Source organism: Oncorhynchus clarkii, chromosome 8, assembly GCF_045791955.1.
Source record: "Oncorhynchus clarkii lewisi isolate Uvic-CL-2024 chromosome 8, UVic_Ocla_1.0, whole genome shotgun sequence".
Classification (NCBI taxonomy): domain Eukaryota; kingdom Metazoa; phylum Chordata; class Actinopteri; order Salmoniformes; family Salmonidae; genus Oncorhynchus; species Oncorhynchus clarkii.
In genome coordinates this window covers 24,657,067-24,680,370 of record NC_092154.1, presented here as the reverse complement: position 1 = coordinate 24,680,370, position 23,304 = coordinate 24,657,067, and the positions used below count along the sequence as shown (strand labels likewise).

Here is a 23,304-nt window from a genome sequence, read left to right as displayed (position 1 = left end):
GCATGCGTAGCCGAGTGATCATAGGGTCCAATGAGTAGCTGGACGGGCTGGAGACATGGCGATTCAGACAGCTAGCGGGCCGGGGATAGCAGGCTAGCAGAAGGGCCTTAGAGGGACGTCGCGACGGAAGAAGTCTGTTGTTGTAGCCCCCTCGTGCGGTTATGTTGGCAGACCAGTTGTGATGGATCAGCAGGGGTCCGTGTAGTAAAAGGGTTCAGGTCAATTGGCAAAATAGGTAATGTAGCCCAAGGAGTGGCTGATGGGCCTCTTCAGCTTGCTGGGAGATGGGCCTAGCATAGGCTAGCTCCAGGCTAATTGGTGCTTGCTTCGAGACAGGGACTTTAGCCAGGAGAAGCCAATTGGATAGCAGCTAGCTAGCTGCAATGATCCAGGTGAAGAGGTTCAGAGCTTGCGGTAGGAATCCGGAGATATGGAGAAAAAGGAGTCCGATAAGCTCTGGGTTGAAACACGCTGTACAGAATGGCAGGAGATGTCCTGGCTAAAGGTTAGCTGATGACCACTAGCAGTAGCTAGCTGACTACTAGCTTGTAGCTTAAGTAGTACTTGAAAGGATTTTTACTTAAATACTTTTCACAACTGCAAAATGCTGCATTTCGGCACTTTAGCAAGTCTTTATTCATGTACAAAATCTGATTTATTGAATTTTCCATGTGGTATATATTAAAGGACACTTCATTGAATATAACAGGCTTTTAAAATGCAATATTAGTGCACAATTTCTACTTCAAATATCAAAGTGACGCATCTGGTGTGTGTCCTCTGTGGGAATGCGTGTGAAGTTATTACTGCATCATTATACTTGAACTACTTACTTTTTTAGACCGAGTAACGTCAGGAAAACATTTAAGCATGTGGTCATCTTATTGTGTCGTTGATGTATGTATTGTTGTAGGCCTGTGTTTGTGTGTGCTGTATTTCTAGTGTGCTGTGTTTCAGCTGTGTTGCTGTTATGATCGTGGCCTATCTAAAAAACACATTAACAGGTCTAAGGGGAAAGCTCACACTCAGGCCTGTATCTGATGGCTGGCCCCTGCCTGTCCCCTGAGCACCTCCTCTCTGCCGCTGACCCCAAGATCAGTCAGTTTCCACCACCTGAAAGACGAGTGTTTCTGAAAGACGAGTGTGTGTGTGTGTGTGTGTGTGTGTGTGTGTGTGTGTGTGTGTGTGTGTGTGTGTGTGAGTGAGAGAGATAAAGATAGAGAAAGAGCACTGTGTGTTTTCACGCACTTACATGTATGTCTGACAAAGGTATGGTAGGATGTGAATACAGTTGAGGTAAACCTAGGCATTGAGTGATGATGAGAGAGGCATTGTCGCTAGAGACATCAACCAGAGACATCAACCAGGTGATGTCACCGTGTGTGTATGTGTGTGTGTGTGTGTGTGTGTGTGTGTGTGTGTGTGTGTGTGTGTGTGTGTGTGTGTGTGTGAGAGAGAGAGATAGAGAAAGAGCACTGTGTGTTTTCACGCACTTACATGTATGTCTGATACTCTCTCACACCCACTGTAGTGTGAAGAGCAAGTTGAGTGACTCCCCCCACCGCTGGAGCACAGCAGCACAGTCTCGTGATGAAAAACCAAGCCAGCACTGAGAGGAACTCAGTGAGCGTCTGAATGTAACATAATCTATCGTGTTACTGAAAGCAGAAGTCCACTGGAGTGGGGGGAAATGGGGGGGAAAAAATATACACACACATTTCCTAGATGCAAAATGCTTATTTTTTAGTTGAGTCAGCGACATTTAAGATTTTACTGCCCTATACCTTATAATCACATCTAGATATAAATCCTTTCATGTATGGGAAGTTGCTTTGTCATTGATTTTTCAAAGTCAGCTGAGAGAAAATATATAGCCAAGCATATACTGTATCTATCTCCTGATTAAGTACATTTTAATGGTTCTGACTCTTAAGTATTGCTCTTAAACGTCTCACTGAGAGAGAAGGGGCTTCTTGTGACTGACTTCTGTTTGCTAGAATGGCTCTTGTTTGTGCGTTGGTCCTTGCTATTGTGTGTTTGTGTGTGTGAGGGAGGCCCTGAACTCCCAGGCTTGGAACAACGATATTACCCTGCTGGCTCTGGTGCTTGTGGGGAGAGAGACCAGAGTGCTGTGGTTAGTTGGTGGCTAAGGGAAACCCCACATCCATCCATGGTGGAGAGCAGCTAGTGGAGTGAAGAATTCACTGGCCATGCCAAGACGGAAAATTAAAGAGAGCTGTCTCCGGGACGGCCAGTGAGAGGGAATAACACAGTGTAACCATCAGCAGAGCACAGCGACTAGGATTGGAACCGAAAAACACACTCTGCCGTTAAATCAAAATCAAATCAAATTGTATTTGTCACATGCTTCGTAAACAACAGGTATAGACTAACAGTGAAATGCTTACTTACGGGTACTTCCCAACAATGCAGAGACAAAGAAAATAGAGAAATAATAGAAAAGTAAAACGCATAACAATAAACAGATAATTAATAACAATAACTTGGCTATATACGTACATGGGGTACCAGTGCTGAGTTGATGTGCAGGGGTATGAGGTAATTGAGGTAGAATAAAGTGACAGATAGTAAACAGTAGCAGCAGCTTATGTGATGAGTCAAAAAAGTTAGTGTGAAAAGGGTCAACGCAGATAGTCCGGGTAGCTATTTGGTTAACTATTTAAACTGTTTAGCAGTCTTATTGCTTGGGGGTAGAAGCTGTTCAGAGTCCTGTTGGTTCCAGACTTGCCGCTTGCCATGCGGTAGCTGAGAGAACAATCTATGACTTGGGTGGCTGGAGTCTTTCACAATTTTTAGGGCCTTCCTCTGACACCGCCTGGTACGGAGGTCCTGGATGGCAAGGAGCTCAGCCCCAGTGATGAACTGGGCCAAATGCACTACCCTCTGTAGCGCCTTGCGGTCGGATGCCAAGCAGTTGCCATACCAAGTGGTGATGCAGCCAGTCAAGATGCTCTCAATGGTGCAGCTGTAGAACTTTTTGAGGATTTGAATGCCCATGCCAAATATTTTTAGACTCCTAAAGGAAGTTAACTGTTTTAACTGGTGCTCATTAGCCCATAGCTCTGACCGTATGCCCTTAGTTAGATTGATACCATCCTAATGATTTGATAGCAGCAGACACCTAACACCTTTTCTCTGAGGTGATAGGCTCTCCGTTGAAATGTGCTAGGCTAATGCCTAAATCGATGGGTACTAGATTGCCAAGAACAGTTAGCTAACCATCGGCAGCACTGGACTGGTGTGTGAATCTGACCATCTGGAGGTGTTTCTGCATGAATAGGTGCTCATTATGTGTACACTCTAAACAATACTGGGTTGTCTGGATGACCCGACTGCTTGGTTGCAGGCATTGGTCACTTAGTTGGGTTGTTTTCTTTAACAAGAGTAGGTTTGGGTTGTTTATGCTGGGTTATTGGTGCTGGGTTATTGAGATATGACCCAGCGAGTCAGATCAGGAGATTGGAGGCGTAGTTTAGAAGGGTCGTGGCTTTCATATAGTTATTTTTAACCACCCGTGAGAGTAAATGTCATTGCTGTTTATCTGTACACATGTTAAGGTTAAACATTTACATTTTTGTTGCTTACAGTTCCCTAAAAGCCAATGGAAATCCCATTGTTGGGATAGATACCACCTTATTATAATATATAATAAATATTTTTTATATTCTAGAAGAATGTATAAAATTCACCCAAAAAAATAAGGAACATTTCAACTGTAAAGTTAACATGACTCTCACTGGTGGCCAATAAGATCTATCTGAAATCCACGCCTCCAATAAGCCACTCCTCCTGAAAATAACCTGAGGATTACATTAAAAAAGACCCAGCTGCTAGATCAACCCAGCAGCATGAAAATAAAACTACCCAATTGATGATTAAATGAACCCATGTTTGGGTAATCCCAACAACCCAACATGTTGGGTTATTCACGCAACCCAACTGACTGGGTCAAAATAACCCAGCGTGTGACCTGTCTAATATTTAGCCAGCACTGGGTTACCAAAGAATCCAAATTGGGTTGTTTTTAACCCAGCATTGTTTTGTGTTAGAGCAGCAAGAGCAACTCCAATCAATGAGCTGAATACTCACTTCAGACTTCAGACTGTTATTATAAGCTGGGTTGGAGGAAGTATATTATACAATTTTCTGAATTATACTGAAATAACTGGTATTATCACTTTTCCCTACAGCCACAAATAGTTTAATTCATTTCAAGTGGGAAAGCATTTGTACTCTAGTGTAAAAAACTACAGATTCTTCTCCTCAGCAGTCAGGTGGAGAGACACTGGATGTCTTATGTTTTTTGTTTTTGTTTCTACTTCTTGTTGCTGTTTCTACTTGTTGTTGTTGTTTCCTGTGGTCTGTAATAATTCTGTGGTGTATGCTAATATTGGTTCAAATGTGTGCCTGACTCTGTGACTGTCTTCTGTGAGAGAAATCCCTGTTTGAATCATAAACTGCTAAATAATACACTCAACTACATCAATGAATGACAACAAAAGGAGTCAAATGTTCATGTGTGGTGGGCTGTATTCTAAATGTAATAAAGTAACAATGCCGTCCACACACAACAGAGCATTGTTCTGTGTTTTTTGTCTCTTGTAATACTACAGTGCTTGTAATGAAAACAGACAAGGATTGTGCGAGGAACACAACGCACAGTAGGTTTACTCAAAGCGTCCTCTGTTTGTTTGTCCATACAGCACAAGTCATGGAAGAAGATCAAGAACATTGTCCACTGGTCTCCATTCGTCATGTCTTTCAAGAAGAAGTACCCTTGGATCCAGCTGGCTGGTCATGCAGGTAGGCCTTGACAACGCTGCCTCTGGAATGTGGGGATTCTGGGATAAGGCTATGGAAGGAATGTGTGTTCTGTGTTCCGCTCTCATTCTCCTGGCTGGATTGGATACGATACAGTGGCCAATGGCCAGTGTGTTTGGAATTCAAATCTAGTCTCAGGCTAAGTGTTGGGATATACTTGCAAATCATATATTCAAAGGCTCAGTACTAGGGCATAACTAAGAGTTTCATCCTATTTGTATATACTGTAGCTAGGCTATCTGAAATGGAATGGTCCATTCAGAATCAGATACAACCTTTTCTTTAGCAACAGGACAAAACAAAGTAAAGCAGGCCTACTGTTAACACTGAACATCCTCTAATGTTTTTATTGCATGTTTTGGTTCCTCTCAGGCAGTTTCAAGGCAGGGGCTAACGGGCGTATCCTGAAGAAGCACTGTGACTGTGAGCAGCGCTGCTTGGATTGGCTGATGAAAGACGTGCTGCGTCCCTACGTACCGGCCTACCACGGAGACGTGGAGAAGGATGGGGAGAAGTACAACCAGATGGATGATCTGCTCTCTGAGTTCGACCTGCCCTGCGTCATGGACTGCAAGATGGGCGTCAGGTGAGTGTGGGTTGACGGACCTTTATTGGCAGGTGCATCTCTTTGTTGAAGTTACACATAGGCACATATCTCAGTTTACCCTCTGGATATCCTAATCTAAACTTTTTGGGGGTGAATGAAAATAGACCTTAGATCAGTGTTAGACATCATTGTAGCTCTCAGATCTCTTTGTTCCATTTTGACAGGTTAGGGTAAGGTCCAATATTCAATCAGGCAGACATCCATTAGGCGTAAGGTCTAAGAGTGACCATCACACTCCCCTAGAGAGGAGATATGTACTGTAGCCAGCTGGCCCTTCACAGACACACCATTAAATCAGCCTGTATTGGGAAACAAGTATTGGGAAACAACTTCCATTCCTTTGGGTTCATTATTGGGCTGCCGAACTCCACATACTGTACATGTTACAGTTGTCAAAATCTCCCTTGTTAAGTTTACATCAGATGTATATCAGATATGGGTATACCGAGACACTTTGCAAAGTTATTACTAACCAGTGAAATATTGGAGACTCTTCTGAGACACTTTGAACTGGGTGTAAACAGGTCAGGCTTGTTTTGCTAGTGTATCCTGTACTCTACCGTTGTGACGAATAGCTTTGTTGCCGGGTGGCCTTCATCACTCTCCCTGCTATATCCTTCTCCTCTCATCTCCTTTCCTCTCTAGCACAACTTTGGTTGTGTGAGCCTTCTCTGGATTGGCCGGAATGTTAGGAAATGATAAACCAGCCCCTCCAAACACAACAATTTGGTGCAGTGCTAACAGACTAAAGCCTGGCCTGTTCTTGAGGTAGCTGGCTAGTGAGAAGGAGAATTTGAATCTAGGAAAGGTTAAGACAATCCCTTATTCAGGGATGAACTGAAGAGAAGGGAACCCCTCCTCCTGTCTTCACTGCAATAATAATTCTACAGTATAATTATTATGTGAAAGAAAACAGTTTCTCTTCTTCATTCACATGTTGTCCCCTGGGGCATGATCACTCAACGGCTTTGTCAAACAACATCTGAATGATCAATATTGTATTGCACAATGTTTGCACAGTGATTGTATTCTAAGAAGTAGAGTCAAATTATCCTTTATATTGGCTCATAAAAGGAAATTAATTTGGTTGCTGGACTGGTTACAACATAAAATCTCATTCAACAAAGTCAGTACCAAACAGATGTGGCTTCTCTGTCCACCAAAGGACATACCTGGAGGAGGAGCTGACCAAGGCCCGTAAGAATACCAGTCTGAGGAAGGACATGTACCAGAAGATGGTGGAGGTGGAACCCCTGGCGCCCACCCCCGAGGAGCAGGAGCAGCAGGCGGTCACCAAGCCCCGCTACATGCAGTGGAGGGAGACCATCAGCTCCACCGCTACCCTGGGCTTCCGCATCGAGGGCATCAAAGTAAGCCACGGCACAGATTATGTACTGGGGTATACGGTAGAGCAGGGGTCGGCAACAGGAGTTTTTTTGTGGGGTGGGGGGTCAAAAATGACTATAAAATCACCAGGAATTCAGCAAGAAAATCGGTTTGATTAAGGAAATCTGTTCCTAGCTATTGCCATGAATTTTCTAAAAAGAGACGTATATGAGCGTGTCTCAATGTAATCAAAGTTTCAAATAAAATAAAAAACATTTGGGCTTAGTTGTAGTAAATTTAGCAGAGTACAAATTATGATGATTATGTTCCATCCCCCCGACCATCCGCTCTGACAAAAATGGTCCATTGGCTGAATCTAGTTGCCTATCCTTGCAGTGGAGTGATGCATTGTGCTATAAAGTCATACTCTGTAAAACTAATTTAACAGTCCATTATTGGAGGAAGTAAACACTCTAGGAAAGGTGACCAAATACTCCATCTGTCAGTCTGTACACTCAGTAGTTACTGGTTGATGATTTTATAATAATTAAAACAGTAATAATGTGAAATTGAGAGTATAATTCCACTTAGAAGGGCTGACCTTGATGGTCCTGCTTGGTTTGTGTACAGACATACCCTGCAGTCGCCCCTTAATAGCATTCTTCATACTGAGGGTTGCCAGGGCCAACAGGAAGGAATACCCTCTATTTGGTGTCAGTGTGTATAGAGTGTGTTGCGTGTTTTTTTCACACATAGGGCCTGCTTGTGACACCTCTACTGACAGTAACTTCAGTTGCTGACACGTCCCATTTGCTCCTACACACCATCACTCTCCTTCAAGCTGAAACTAATAGATTCAATGCAGCAGCACACAGACAGACAGACAGACAGACAGACTGACAGACAGCCTGATCATGTGATTCTGCCTTAGTAAACCTAAGCACACTAATAATCCTATTCGGAGAAAGCTGGGTGCAACAACAAAAAGAGCACATCTGCAACATATTCTTCCTAGGCAATTAGATTACATGGGTCTAATTCCTCCTAAAGCCAAGAGGGAGACATCCTGGCTATGTTTGGGCCGTAACACCATCTTCCAGAATCTGTCTCCTCTAATGAGGCCCTGATATTTGACTCTGGAGGGCTTAAGACAGATGTGCAGGATGAATAGTTCAGACTGGACTGGCAGCGTAGGGAGCAGTGGCAGCAACAGGGCTGTCCGGAGTTTCCACTCCTTTGTCTCTCTTTCCCGACTCCAGCCATGTCCATAGATGGCCACGGCCCGCAGAGCTTTGATGTCTCTCTCTGTTGTCATGACACCAGGGGTTGCCCTCGGAGACTGTCTGTAGAATCAAAAGGTTCTGTGAGTTTTTAGAGAGCACACAGCTGCTGTTGTGTCTGTTGGGCCCCAGCTCAATGCCCATATTATTGTCTGCCTGCATTTCTACGGAGACAGTAGAGCACGGTAGAGCACGGTGCTGTGGTAGAGTTAGAATATGAGCACATTAAGTGTGTGGAGACACGTCCTCTTGTCTTAGATGATGCAAAACGTTGGGCCATTTTCCTGTTTTAGTCACCTCTTTCAGCAGGGTTTTGCTGCTTAATAGTATAGTATAGCACTGAGTAGTAGGAATAATGCTTCCCATCCGAAACTGTTTGGACGAGTTTGTGCATACAGTATATAATGACGACATTTTGTGATGTTTTAGACTTCGGTGAGGTTTTTTTTGGCTGTTCGGGCAGACAATTATTTTTCTGGAGGCAAGCCGAAGTCGGTAGCCGGTGTCGGTAGCCGAAGTCGGTAGCCGAAGTCTACGCCCCTTCGTTGGTGATTGGTCAACAGTAGGGATTCTTCAATAAAGTCTTTGTTGTCATTTAACGAGACTCGTTTTCATGCATATTTTTTCAGTTGGAAATACTGCACCAAACATCTCAGTTAGAGTAGATATAAAATGTATATAAAATAAGATCTCTGCAAAAACGTCCAAATGAATGACCGATTTCTTTAGTTATCTTAGATGAATTCTGACTATTTTGAGGAAACTATTGCCTCTTATTCTTTTAAGGGAGTATGCGAGCACACTCGTTCGGTTTGCCTAGCTGACTTTCGCTAGACGCCAGCCTAACTGAAGCATGCTGATGCCACGGTATGGGTCTGACTTCTGAAGTTCTTTAGCCTCCCCTTGAATAACAGAGGCCATTTGTATCAAGCTAGCAGTGTGTGTCACATGTATACGGGGGACCTCAGACATCATGTAATTGTTGGAGGCCCCATCCTGCTGGACTCTAAAAATATCTGCCTTTCTTTCCCTTCGTCTGTGCAGAAGGAAGACGGGACGGTAAACAGAGACTTTAAAAAGACCAGGAGCATGGAGCAAGTGACAGAGGCATTCAACGACTTTGTCAAAGGAAACCAGAACATCCTGGTGAGTGTGTGTGCATATGTCTCTGTGATTCTTTCGGGGTGTTTGTGTGTGAGCCGGAGCCCCCTAATGCTCCGGCAGACCTCTCCCTGCCCCATGGTCAAATGGCCCCTGGAGGGAACTCCCAAGGACTTCCACCTCTCTAATGGCCCAGGAAGTGAGGTCATAGCCGGGGCGGCTGTGTGTGATTTAGGTCTCCCGGGGTCCTGGAAACAGAGCAGGGAAATGAAACACTCAAACAAGATGTCCTCCATTCCACATTGGTTTGTCATGTGTTTATCTAGTACCACTAGACCCAAGCCAAACACACTGTATCTGTCACTGTGTGGTGGGCCTTGGCCCTACTGTTGTGTACTGTCACTCATGTGTGGTCTTCATCTCTCTCTCTACTGAGCTGAGCTGTTGTCCCATAGGGTTTTGCACTATGGAGTTATCATAATTCATAGAATGGTCTGTTTATGGGTAATGTTCTGTAATGAATACAGGGCCTGTATCCACAAAGCGTCTCAGAAAAGGTCCTAGGAATCCAGTAGCGGTGTGTGGGTAAAATCACTGTGGAAGCCAAGCCAGGAAAAAACTACTATTACATATTGCTATTGACCTACAACATGGTCAATCAAGTTAATGTTTCCAACAGTTTACTAAACATCTACTGATTTAGAACCACAGAGAGCTACAACAAGTGAGCACTGCATCTGCTATTCCAGCACCACGTCAACTTTTAAACATAATCAAATCAACTAGGCTATGGGGGCTGATTCCAACTTAGGAAATTACGCCTTTCTTACGCACGGCTTTCCTACCCAGTTCTCAGTAGATGGTATTCAGACTTACCTTAGGCAGGTTCGTAATGTGCTTTGCCGGTGTGGTTCCCTTGCACGCGCTGAATACATGTAATTCAACTGCTGAAAACCCTCCCACTTGCTGGCCAACAGATTTTCTCGTGGAGTTTTCATTCAATAGGGATTTCAGTACATTTATCTGAAGCCATCCCTTTAAATACAGTTTACCTTTAATTGGACTTTTGTCCACAGACTAGAATATGTTGAGAGAACAAGGTCAGAAAATTGGGATCAAAGAAAGAATGCCATCTTTGGAATGCCATCTTTGTCTCCGTTTCAGCGCAACTGGTAAATAAAAAAATACTGTCATCTTGTAGATTATTTAGGCACATTTTAGGGTTTGGGAAATGGTTTGGAGAGCCTTTAAGCACAACACATATTGATGAGTAAAAAATACAGTGGTTTGATTCATCCTGTTGTCATAATCAAGTTCAATCCATAAAATAATGGAAGGTGTAACACATGGAATGGAACGGATTGAAGCTAAATGGACACTACTGTACAAATTGAAGGAAACTTACACTGAAGTGACAGTTATAAATGTATGTGGGTATTATTTATAGTGGCTAATATTTTCTTTTTTTTACCCAATTTCGTGGTATCCAATTGTTAGTAGTTACTATCTTGTCTCATCGCTACAACTCCTGTACGGGCTCGGGAGAGACAAAGGTCGCTACAACTCCTGTACGGGCTCGGGAGAGACAAAGGTCGAGAGCCATGCGTCCTCCGAAACACAATCCAACCAAGCCGCACTCTCTCTCTACTGAGCTGAGCTGTTGTCCCATAGGGTTTTGCACTATGGAGTTATCATAATTCATAGAATGGTCTGTTTATGGGTAATGTTCTGTAATGAATACAGGGCCTGTATCCACAAAGCGTCTCAGAAAAGGTCCTAGGAATCCAGTAGCGGTGTGTGGGTAAAATCACTGTGGAAGCCAAGCCAGGAAAAAACTACTATTACATATTGCTATTGACCTACAACATGGTCAATCAAGTTAATGTTTCCAACAGTTTACTAAACATCTACTGATTTAGAACCACAGAGAGCTACAACAAGTGAGCACTGCATCTGCTATTCCAGCACCACTTCAACTTTTAAACATAATCAAATCAACTAGGCTATGGGGGCTGATTCCAACTTAGGAAATTACGCCTTTCTTACGCACGGCTTTCCTACCCAGTTCTCAGTAGATGGTATTCAGACTTACCTTAGGCAGGTTCGTAATGTGCTTTGCCGGTGTGGTTCCCTTGCACGCGCTGAATACATGTAATTCAACTGCTGAAAACCCTCCCACTTGCTGGCCAACAGATTTTCTCGTGGAGTTTTCATTCAATAGGGATTTCAGTACATTTATCTGAAGCCATCCCTTTAAATACAGTTTACCTTTAATTGGACTTTTGTCCACAGACTAGAATATGTTGAGAGAACAAGGTCAGAAAATTGGGATCAAAGAAAGAATGCCATCTTTGGAATGCCATCTTTGTCTCCGTTTCAGCGCAACTGGTAAATAAAAAAATACTGTCATCTTGTAGATTATTTAGGCACATTTTAGGGTTTGGGAAATGGTTTGGAGAGCCTTTAAGCACAACACATATTGATGAGTAAAAAATACAGTGGTTTGATTCATCCTGTTGTCATAATCAAGTTCAATCCATGAAATAATGGAAGGTGTAACACATGGAATGGAACGGATTGAAGCTAAATGGACACTACTGTACAAATTGAAGGAAACTTACACTGAAGTGACAGTTATAAATGTATGTGGGTATTATTTATAGTGGCTAATATTTTCTTTTTTTTACCCAATTTCGTGGTATCCAATTGTTAGTAGTTACTATCTTGTCTCATCGCTACAACTCCTGTACGGGCTCGGGAGAGACAAAGGTCGAGAGCCATGCGTCCTCCGAAACACAATCCAACCAAGCCGCACTGCTTCTTAACACAGCGCACATCCAACCCGGAAGCCAGCCGCACCCATGTGTCAGAGGAAACACTGTGCACCTAGTGACCTGGTCAGCTTGCACTGCGCCTGGCCCGCCACAGGAGTCGCTAGTGTGCGATGAGACAAGGATATCCCTACCGGCCAGACTCTCCCTAACCCGGACGATGCTAGGCCAATTGTGCGACGTCCCATGGACCTCCCGGCAATGGCTGGCAGCGACAGAGCCTGGGCTCGAACCCAGAGTTTCTGGTGGCACAGCTAGCACTGCGATAGACCACTGCGCCACCCGGGAGGCCCAGCGGCTAATATTTAACATGATACAAATTGTAAAAAAGAAGAGAGGAAAGCCTGGGCATAGGCTATAATTAAAACATTCTAAAGCGCATACATCAGCTCGGCAGGTTCAGCCCTAAAGAAGCCTATGGCTTGGGTGTCCAAATTTCATCCACGCAAATTATGAGGGCACACAATACAAATTCAGAACAATGGCACAACTATTTATAGCCTATTTCACTTTGGAAAAGAGGCCGCAATACATGTCATGATGATATGATTTTCGGTTTGATTCCATATGGCTGGTTTCACATTCGTCTCCAGAAATTATAAGGTCAGCAGGTAGCCTAGCAGTTAAGAGTGTTGGACCTGGAACTGAAAAGTTGCTGGTTTGAATCCCCGAGCAGTCTGTGTGAAAAATATGCTGATGTTCCCCTGGGGGAGGTACAGTAGTTAACCCGAATTGCTCTTGTAAGTCGCTCTGGATAAGAGTGTTTGCTAAAATGTACATAAATCGAAATATAGGGAACAATTGCTATTTTGTATTTACAATCCCCTTATCCAAACAGATTACTCATTTACCTAGCTCTTATCCATTTATAAATTACAGTGCATGGAGAATGCTGTTATTTCTATCGGGAAAAAAGAAAGTACACTGAACATAAATATAAACGCAACATGCAACAATTTCAAAGATTTTACTGAGTTACAGTTCATATAGGGAAATCAGTCAATTTAAATAAATTAATGAGGCCCTAATCTATGGATTTCACATGACTGGGAATACAGATATGTATATGTTGGTCACAGATACCTTCAAAAAAAAGTTAAGGGCGTGGATCAGAAAACCAGTCAGTATCTGGTGTGACCACTATTTGCCTTATGCAGCACAACACATCTCCTTCACATAGGGTTGATCAGGCTGTTGATTGTTGCCTGTAGAATGTTGTCCCACTCCTCTTCAATGGCTGTTTGAAGTAGCTGGATATTGGCCGGAACTGGAATACGCTGTCGTACATGTAGATCCAGAGCATCTCAAACAGGCTCACTGGGTGACATGTCTGCTGAGTATGCAGGTCATGGAAGAACTGGGACATTTTCAGCTTTGAGGAGTTGTGTACAGATCCTTGTGACATGGGGCTGTGCATTATCATGCTGAAACATGAGGTGATGGTGGAGGATGAATAGCACGACAATGGGCCTCAGGATCTCGTCATGGTCTCGCTGTGCATTCAAATTGCCATCGAAGAAATGAAATTATGTTCGTTGTCCGTAGCTTTTGCCTGCCCATACCGTAACCCGACTGCCACCATGGGGCACTCTGTTCACCATGGGGCACTCTGCCATACATGCTGTCTGCCATCTGCCTGGTACTATTGAACTGGGATTCATATGTGTTCACCATGGGGCACTCTGTTCAACATGTGGAACTCTGCCATACATGCTGTCTGCCATCTGCCCGGTATAGTTGGACTGGGATTCATCTGTGTTCACCATGGGGCACTCTGCCATACATGCTGTCTGCCATCTGCCTGGTACTATTGAACTGGGATTCATCTGTGAAGAGCACTCTTCTCCAGCATGCCAGTGGTCTTTGAAGGTGAGCATTTGCCCACTGAAGTTGGTTACGACGCCGAACTGCAGTCATGTCAAGACCCTGGTGAGGACGACGAGCGCGCAGATGAGCTTCCCTGAGACGGTTTCTGACAGTTTATACAGAAATTCCTTGGTTGTGCAAACCCACAATTTCATCAGCCATCTGGGTGGCTGGTCTCAGACGATCCCACAGGTGAAGAAGCCAGATGTGGAGGTCCTGGGGTGGCGTGGTTACGCGTGGTCAGCAGTTGTGAGGCCGGTTGGACATACTGCCAAATTCTCTAAAACGGCGTTGGTAGAGAAATGCACATTACATTCTCTGGCAAAAGTTCTGGTGGATATTCCTGCAGTCAGCATTCCAATTGCACACTCCCCTCAAACATGAGGCATACGTGGCATTGTTGTGTGACAAAATTGCACATTTTAATGTCCCCAGCACAAGGTGCATCTGTGTAATGATCATGCTGTTTAATCAGCTTCATGATATGCCACAACTGTTAGGTGGATGGATTATCTTGGCAAAGGATAAATGCTCACTAACAGGGATGTAAACTAATTTGTGCACAAAATTTGAGAGAAATAAGCTTTTTGTGCATATGGAACATTTCTGGGATCTTTTATTTCAGCTCATGAAACATGGGACCAACACTACATGTTGTGTTTACATTTTTGTTCAGTATATATCTGGTATCCAGTATAATAATAGTTTAGTTTATGTTTTTTTTCTGTTTCCTTAAAATTGGCGAAATACTGAAAGCTTTTCAGCTCAGATTTTCCCACATCACCCTGGGTAGTTTTAATAATACTGTACATCTTGCGCTCTCATCTGTCTGTTTTCAGAACTGTTATCTGCACCGACTGAAGGACATTAGGGACACTCTGGAAATATCAACCTTCTTCAAGACCCACGAGGTAAACAAATCTATTTTTTGAGTTGTAACATTTACCGAAATAGAAGCATTTGAGATCCGCCCATGTACCACTCAACTGATACAGGAGGCTACAATCTGTGCAGTGGAAACCCATGAACAATGGCATCCACACAAACACCAACCAATCACAGGACATTGTTAATCTAAACAGGAAGCGTTGTCAGGCTTCTGAAGGTACTGTGGCGTTTCAGAGGAAAGGTTGAGACACAGGCCCTAGAACAAACCCTTTCTGGAATAACCTATGTCCTGCTGCTTAGGTGGAGTCAAATACAGGGTGTGTACATTAAGTACAGGGTGTGTCTGTTAATCCCTCATTCATGCCTACTGTATTTGACTTTATAGTGACATTTTACGTAAACTCAGGAATAGCTGCCTAATACGATTATTTGGAATCCCGTTTACATCGACCATCTGTCCAGACATACTGTAGTGAGACACAACCTGTAACATACAATAGTATTTTCCCCGTCACCTAACTACAGAAAGCATAAAACTATTTGATCAAATATGTATCTGATCTTCTAAGTCGGAAGATAAAGTGTAACAGTAAATGAACTATGTGCATACAGTAGTCAAATACAGCTGAATCATGATTGACCTTTACAGTAATAAGAGGGGTGCTTGAAGAATGTTGATTTAATGGGCAGTTATTTACTTGGTGTAGATAACATACTTAACATGATTATATGTGGCGATTATAGACCATACTTAACAGGATATGCTTCATTAGGCTTCTCCGACTTTATTCTTACATTTATTTTTGGGCTCCCGAGTGGCGCAGCAGTCTGAGGCACTGCATCACTACAGTCACTGGTTCAAATCCAGGCTGTATCACATCTGGCTGTGATTGGAAGTCCCATAGGGTGGTGCACAATTGGTCCAGGTTTGGCCGGGGTAGAATTTGTTATTAACTTATTTGCCTATTTAAATAAAGGTAAAAAAAGAATTAAGCGCTTTGAGATTCGATGAAAAGAGCTATACACTGCCTTGCGAAAGTATTCACCCCCCTTGGCATTTTTACATTTTTGTTGCCTTACAACCTGGAATTAAAATAGATTTTTGAGGGGTATGTCTTGTTTCATTTACGCAACATGCCTACCACTTTGAAGATGCTTAATATTTTTTATTGTGAAACAAACAAGAAATAAGACAAAGAAACTGAAAGCATGCAGAACTATTCAACCCCCAAAGTCAATAATTTGTAGAGCCACCTTTTGCAGCAATTACAGCTGTAAGTCTCTTGGGATATGTCCCTATAACCTTGGCACATCTAGTCACTGGGATTTTTGCCCATTCTTCAAGGCAAAACTGCTCTAGCTCCTTCAAGTTGGATGGATTCCGCTGGTGTACAGCAATCTTTAAGTCATACCACAGACTCTCAATTGGATTGAGGTCTGGGCTTTGACTAGGCCATTCCAAGACATTTAAATGTTTCCCCTTAAACCACTCGAGTGTTGCTTTAGCAGTATGCTTAGGGTCATTGTCCTGCTGGAAGGTGAACCTCGGTCCCAGTCTCAAATCTCTGGACAACTGAAACAGGTTTCCCTCAAGAATTTCCCTGTATTTAGCGCCATCTATCATCCCTTCAATTCTGACTAGTTTCCCAGTACCTGCCGATGAAAAACATCCCCACAGCATGATGCTGCCACCACCATGCTTCCCTGTGGGGATGTTGTTCTCGGGGTAATGAGAGGTATTGGGTTTGTGCCAGACATAGCGTTTTCCTTGATGGCCAAAAAGCTAAATTTTTGTCTCATCTGACCAAAGTGCCTTCTTCCATATGTTTTGGGAGTCTCCCACATAACTTTTGGCGAACCACAAACGTCTTTGCTTATTTTTGAATTTAACAATGACTTTTTTCTGGACACTCTTCCATTAAAGCCCAGCTCTGTGGAGTGTATGGCTTAAAGTGGTCCTATGGACAGATACTCCAATCTCCACTGTGGAGCTTTGCAGCTCCTTCAGGGTTATCTTTGGTCTCTTTGTTGCCTCTCTGATTAATGCCCTCCTTGCCTGGTCAGTGAGTTTTGGTGGGCGGCCCTCACTTGGTAGTTTTGTTGTGGTGCCATATTCTTTCAATTTTTTAATAATGGATTTAATGGTGCTCCGTGGGATGTTCAAAGTTTCAGATCTTTTTTTATAACCCAACCCTGATCTGTACTTCTCCACAACTTTGTCCCTGACCTGTTTGGAGAACTCCTTGGTCTTCATGGTGCCACTTGCTTAGTGGTGTTGCAGACTCTTGGGCCTTTCAGAACAAGTGTATATATACTGAGATCATGTGACAGATCATGTGACACTTAGATTGCACACAAGTGGACTTTATTTACTTAATTATGTGACTTCTGAAGGTAATTGGTTGCACCAGATCTTATTTAGGGGCTTCATAGCAAAGGGGGTGAATACATATGCACACACCACTTTTCAATTTTTAATTTTTTGTAATTTTTTTAAATAAGTTATTTTTTTCATTTCAATTCACCAATTTGGACTATTTTGTGTATGTCCATGACATGAAATCCAAATAAAAATAAATTTAAATTACAGGTTGTAATGCAACAAAATAGGAGGGTAAAGACTTTTGCAAGGCACTGTATAAACGTAATAAGTTACTATTATTATTAAAATGGCTACCATACACACATTCCAACTCTATTTGAAACTTTCTGTCCTAGCCTATTGTAAACATGTTTTTTTGTTTTGGTCTCAGTGTTTTGAGGACTAAGATGGATCCCTCTCTCCTTCCCCAGGTGATTGGCAGCTCACTGCTGTTCGTCCATGACAAGCGTGAGCAGGCCAAGGTGTGGATGATAGACTTTGGGAAGACTACCCCTCTGCCTAAAGGACAGGTCCTGAGTCACAGGGCCACCTGGGAGGAGGGCAACCGCGAGGATGGCTACCTCTATGGCCTGGACCACCTCATAGACATTCTCACCCACATGGTGGTGACCCCAAAGCCAGACTCACTCTAAAAAGGGACTGTCCCCCCCCTCAACTCAATCCTAACCCCGACAAGACCACCACCTCGCACTACAATGACGCCTCTGATGTCCCCAAAAAGCTACCCCTCCCTCCCTTATTCCCCTTCTCCCCTGGCCCCAGATATCAAACTGTAACCACACAAGTGTTTTGTGTAAACTTGTAGATTCTGTACATACTGCTGTACAGTGTGTTTCTGTTCTGATGAGACCATGGGTTAGGTTAGGTTCCTTCTCTGCAGCTAGTCCGTGACAACCCTTCTTGAGATTTTAGTTTGTTTTGTTTTATAACAGTTTAAGAATATATTTTAGTGTTAGCTAACAGTGTGTATCACTGCAGTTACAACTTCTGTGGTGCATGGCCTTGTGGTAAAAACCAAACATTTGAAATAGTTGGATTCAGAATTGTGGCACTTCCTGTGTTTATAAACTTATATACAATTTAAGATTTACAGAAAATGTCCAGGGTCAGGTAGCCTGGCGGGTAGGAGCGTTGGGCAGTTGCTGGATCGAATCCCCGAGCTGACCATGTAAAAATCTGTTGTTCTGAGCAAGGCAGTTAACCCACTGTTCCCCGGGCGCCGTGGATGTCGATTAAGGCAGCCCTCTGCACATCTCTGATTCAGAGGGGTTGGGTTAAATGCAGAAGACACATTTCAGTAGAATGCATTCAGTTGTAATATTTGTAATACTATTTGTAATATTCCCTTGCTGAATTCTCCAATGTTTATTATTCATTTGTACCTCATTATGTAATAGTGTACTTGAGACTGTGCTGTGCCTATATTCATTCCAGTTTCTTTGGAGGGAAAGTAGAGAAGGTGGTATAAGTTAATGCACTCCGATATGTAATTATGACCTATTTTATTAAGGCTAATGTTGACATTCCTGTAATCCAAACCATTGAGGAGTGACTGTCAGTTCAGAGGTCAATGTACATGAAGCAGATGGAGTGGGCGACTAACAGGAAACTACTCTTAACCAAGTGAGAATGAGTTTGCATTCTAAATATGCCAAGTGCCTCAGCCTTTCAGCAGACATAAAAAGACCAGGGCCCGGTTTCCCAAAAGCATCTTAAAGGGATACTTCGGGATCTTGGCAGTGAGGCCCTTTATCTACTTTGACTCAGATCAACTAGTGGATACCATTTTCATGTTTTTGTGTCCAGGATGAAGGAAGTTAGAGGTAGTTTTGTGAGCCAATACTAACTAGCGTTAGCGCAATGACTCAAAAGTCTATGGGTATCTGCTAGCATGCTAGTACCCTATGGTTCTAAGATGAACTTAGTCTTAAGATGCTTTTGGGAAACCGGGCCCAGGTTTTATTATCTTATTTTAATGATTCCATTAGTCAGAGATGACATCACCTGTGACTCCGTCATTAATGTATATCGTCTACCACTGTACACCCATAATAATCACTGCTCTTAGAATGAACCCACCCCATCCTGTTTTCCTAGGATCCTGTTATTGTGCACAAGACAGATGGTGATTGCTGTTTGCATGGCAATTTGACATTCATATATACCATTCCTGCCTGATGCCCAAACATCCTCTGAGGTGGCAAACAAAACGAATGGGGTGTTGTCTGTCTACTGTCTATTTATTAAGGTTACAGACAGAGAGATAGGCATTTAACAGATCACCATTGTCATCATTGTCTGTTTGGATTCAATTAGCATTGAGTCATGTTTTTGATCACAGTCGGATCACACGCGCATGACATTGACCATAGAAAGAGTAACTTGCATGGTATGGGAGTTTTTTATGGGCGTTAATACCCTTTTTTAATAGTTTACTTTAGGGTTTAATAGTCATTCACCTTTAATAGCCATATCACATACAATAGTCCTAGTTATGAGAGTGAGGTGAGGTTGGCCTTGTTTTGAAATGACTGTTCTCTCACCTATATCTAAGGAACTGAGAGGGGTGTGGTGTGTTAGGACTGCAAACATCATGTCCTAAAGAAACAGCTCACTTCTCCATGGCCTTTAATGGGTGGAGCTTGAGGCAGTTGATTCTAGCAGGACAAACTGGACCAATAGTTTTGACCAATACCCAAGGTGTAAAACGTTGTGCTTTACGTGTCCTGTCTTTGAGTGCCGTTGAACTACTTTACCTTTGCATCAGGGTTATCAACCTGAAACGTTTCGAAATAAATACAGTTTGGTATGTTAAAGTATGACTTGATGTTAATGGCCTGCACTGTTGGAGCTCGGAGCTTAAGATGTTCACTGTACCCTGCATTTACATCTGCAACCCTGTGCATGTGACTAATACACTTTCTGAATCTAAATCTAATGTGATGTACAGGATTGTGGTGCGTTTGCATGAGAGTGATACTATCGGCCCATTGCACTGGACCAGAAAGGACAGAAATAAAGAGTAGAGTGCCCTCTGCTGTTACTGAACTGTATTACATTGAGCAGCATAAAACAAATGACATGGGTGCATTTTCCAGAAACACATTGTGACTTTGATTTTAATATGTTGCCTTTATTCTCTTACTTCAATATTTCTTCAGTAGCTTCTTTCAAATCCCTCCTCTGTCGTTGTGCTTGTCGTTTTTGTGAAGTCTCTTAGAATGATATACTCATGACCATATTTATTTCTTTGTGACATTTGCACAAGAACACTAATGCATGTGTTTTCATTTTTGTTGAAAGTCAGTCATGATATAATCATTTAGTAAGTCACTGTAATATACAATGGTCACTGCTTCTTACAATGTGTAAATAATACTGTATGTTTTAGAGATGAACAAGAAGTCTGTGTTCTGTGCACTCTACCAGGTGTTCTTTTGTGCCTTGTGACACCTATGATCTGTATAGACCTGGTTTTGGGCTACGCTGGCCAAAGAGTGGTTGACATGGAGATTGCCATAGCAACCTCATCTGTCATCCCTGGTCCAGGTTGACATGATTGAGTCCTTCCTCTCCCAGCCTTGTGCTGTGACACTGTGGGGACATTGCGCCTGAGATCCTCTGCAGGGTTGGGGTTCATTCCAATTTCATTTGGAATTCTTTAATTCGCTCATGAAGTGGAGAGTTAATTCAGCTATCTTCAAGTTATGTAATTGCAATTTAATTGAAATGATATTGTTTGGACTGTTTGGATTTAAATCGAATTGGCAATGGAATTCAATATTGGTACATTTCCTAGTAAATTTAATTAATGCACTTAGTATCAAACATTGACCGCAGGATTTGTTTGAAATAATTTCAACTTATATTTCTATATTTCCAATATAGCTAGGCTGTCTGAACAGTGACATGATCTGAAAGCCTGAGGAAATTGAATTTGAATTGGAATGTGGGAATTGTTGGGGATAATATTGAATTATCTCCGAATTCAAAGACTGACCTGGAATTTTTATTGAATGAAATGGCATTTACAGGGAGTTGTGGAACAAATCCCACCCCTGGTCTTCAGGTCATTGTGCTGTCTCCCCATGGATCTGCTCATGTAAATCATGCCATCATGTCAATACTGCAAGCAAAAATATGCTTGACTGTACCATTTTTACTGTAGTAAATTTGAACAATTGCTTAAACGCTACCATGTGTGTGTGCCTTTTATTTGAATGTACAACGTGCTCTCTGCTACGGTAACGACACAGGTAAGTGTAGCTATTCCACATGGGCTTCTTGTCAAGCACATTTCACACAGTCTGCTCTTAATCTTTTCATCATGTTATATGAGACAAATCTCTCTCCCTGTCTCCCTCATCTCCCTGTTCTGCTTGACCTATTTTCAGAGCATGTATAGACATTTGACCAACCAGATCTCACAAGCACAGTAGCCTACATTCGACTTGGAATCAGATCAGGTAAATCTAAGGAGGTACATGGCAGCATGCTTTCAGAGCTCCCCGCAGAGAGGAGAAGTACACCATCCCACCCCTAGGCCGCTTTGCTACATGGGGTATTGTCTAAGAATATACCTGTTCTAGGAAGTGTTGTTTTTACCAGAACATGATTATGGTCAGAGAGTAAACACTCACACCAACTGCTCACGTGACAACTGACAGGCAAGGAGCCACCAGCACCTGGAAACACGACAACAATCACGCATCAACACATTTAGAAGAACACCAACCCTAGATGAGGAAGGTCATAGTTAGCCATATATGAATCTGCCACTTGACATGTAAAGACAAATACATCATTTGCTGGTGCTGTAGGGGTTTGTTTATTAATGATGTTTGTCTATTAATGTCTGCTCTTAGTCATCAGCTTATTACATGGGTCATTTTCAGCATGGCATTGTAGCAGATAAAAGTGTTGTTAGTATGTATGTACCGCTTGGCCACTAGCTAACATAAAAATATAATATAATGTCAACAATCCCAAGCACTGAAAGTATAAATAGAGATTCATCTAATTATATTATGTGGTCAATTACTGTATAACAAACTGTTGATTTCCGCTGAAATGGTTACAGCACCGAAATAGCACCAAATCTATCAGTGTTTAGATGGTGTGATTCGCTCATTTCAGATCAGGCTCTTTTGTTTGGGTGATGGAATTGCTGTTCTCTGGTGGCCAAACTACATCATGACAAGCAGATGTTATTTGTTAGATGGAAGGTCAGGGGGCATGAGAAGCATTACATTTCCACAAACAGTATAATTCTCTGCGTGCGTCAGAGTTACAGGTCAAAATAAACCCTACATGAACACTAAAAACAGAACTAATGCAGAAGTGTGAGAAGAGGTGGTGTGGCTGTGGGAGAATGATGATGATCTTATTGAGTTGCTCGGGTGTTTTTTCCCCAAAGTAGGAGGAGAGGACTGCCTTATTTAGTAATGCTTGGCCTGAGTCAGGCGGCAGGCAGGAAGCCTGAACAACGCTGCTGGCCTGGGGAGAGGGAGGCGTGGAGAAGGGCCATGCAGGAAACCCACCCATACATCCTCTCTTCTTCTCTCCTCCCTCTCTTCCCCATCCCATCTTCCCATCCATATTCGTCACAATATACTGTAGCCAACGGCTTGCATGTGTAACAGGGTAAGCCTTTCTGCCTGTCATCTCGTGAAGTGTCGATATAAAAAGGCTCAGGGCTGATCTCCAGAGATGATGACAGAAAGTGATAAAGCAAATCTCAGTCATGGGGTAAGGATGACATGTCAGCTGCACAGGAGGCTGCTGAGGGGAGAATGGCTCATAATAATTTCCAGAACAGAGCAAATGGAATAGCATCAAACACCTGGAAATAATATGTTTAATGTATCTGATACCATTCCACTCATTCTGCTCCACTCACTGACACAAGCTTGTTCTCCCCAATTAAGGTACCCCCAACCTCCTGTGGTCAGCTGTCATCAATTGAACTGGGTGTAATGTTCAGAGAATTTCAAACACTGTACTTTTTTGAAGTCTTGAAGTTAGTTTGCACATACATTTTGCAGGGAAGTACAGCTCTGTCAATCAAGTTATAGGAATTGCCCAAGATGTTTATGGATCACCGTGGCAACATGCCCAATTAGCCCCTGGGACAGGTCTATCAAACAACAGAGCAATCTATGAGGTCAATTTGTAGAGGTT

At 42.8% G+C, this 23,304-nt stretch overlaps 1 protein-coding gene across 1 annotated transcript in view; it reads left to right on the top strand.

The window, feature by feature from the left end:
* LOC139415157 (inositol-trisphosphate 3-kinase A-like) overlaps window positions 1-21,319 on the top strand; it is a 54,608-nt gene extending 33,289 nt beyond the window's left edge. The window contains exons 3-8 of the mRNA XM_071163026.1: window positions 4,725-4,824; window positions 5,215-5,428; window positions 6,615-6,819; window positions 9,100-9,201; window positions 14,693-14,764; window positions 17,535-21,319. Of these exons, the coding sequence (XP_071019127.1) occupies window positions 4,725-4,824; window positions 5,215-5,428; window positions 6,615-6,819; window positions 9,100-9,201; window positions 14,693-14,764; window positions 17,535-17,756 (915 nt within the window). The 3' untranslated portion in view covers window positions 17,757-21,319. The remainder of the gene's footprint in view (window positions 1-4,724; window positions 4,825-5,214; window positions 5,429-6,614; window positions 6,820-9,099; window positions 9,202-14,692; window positions 14,765-17,534) is intronic.
* Window positions 21,320-23,304: the final 1,985 nt, after the last annotated feature.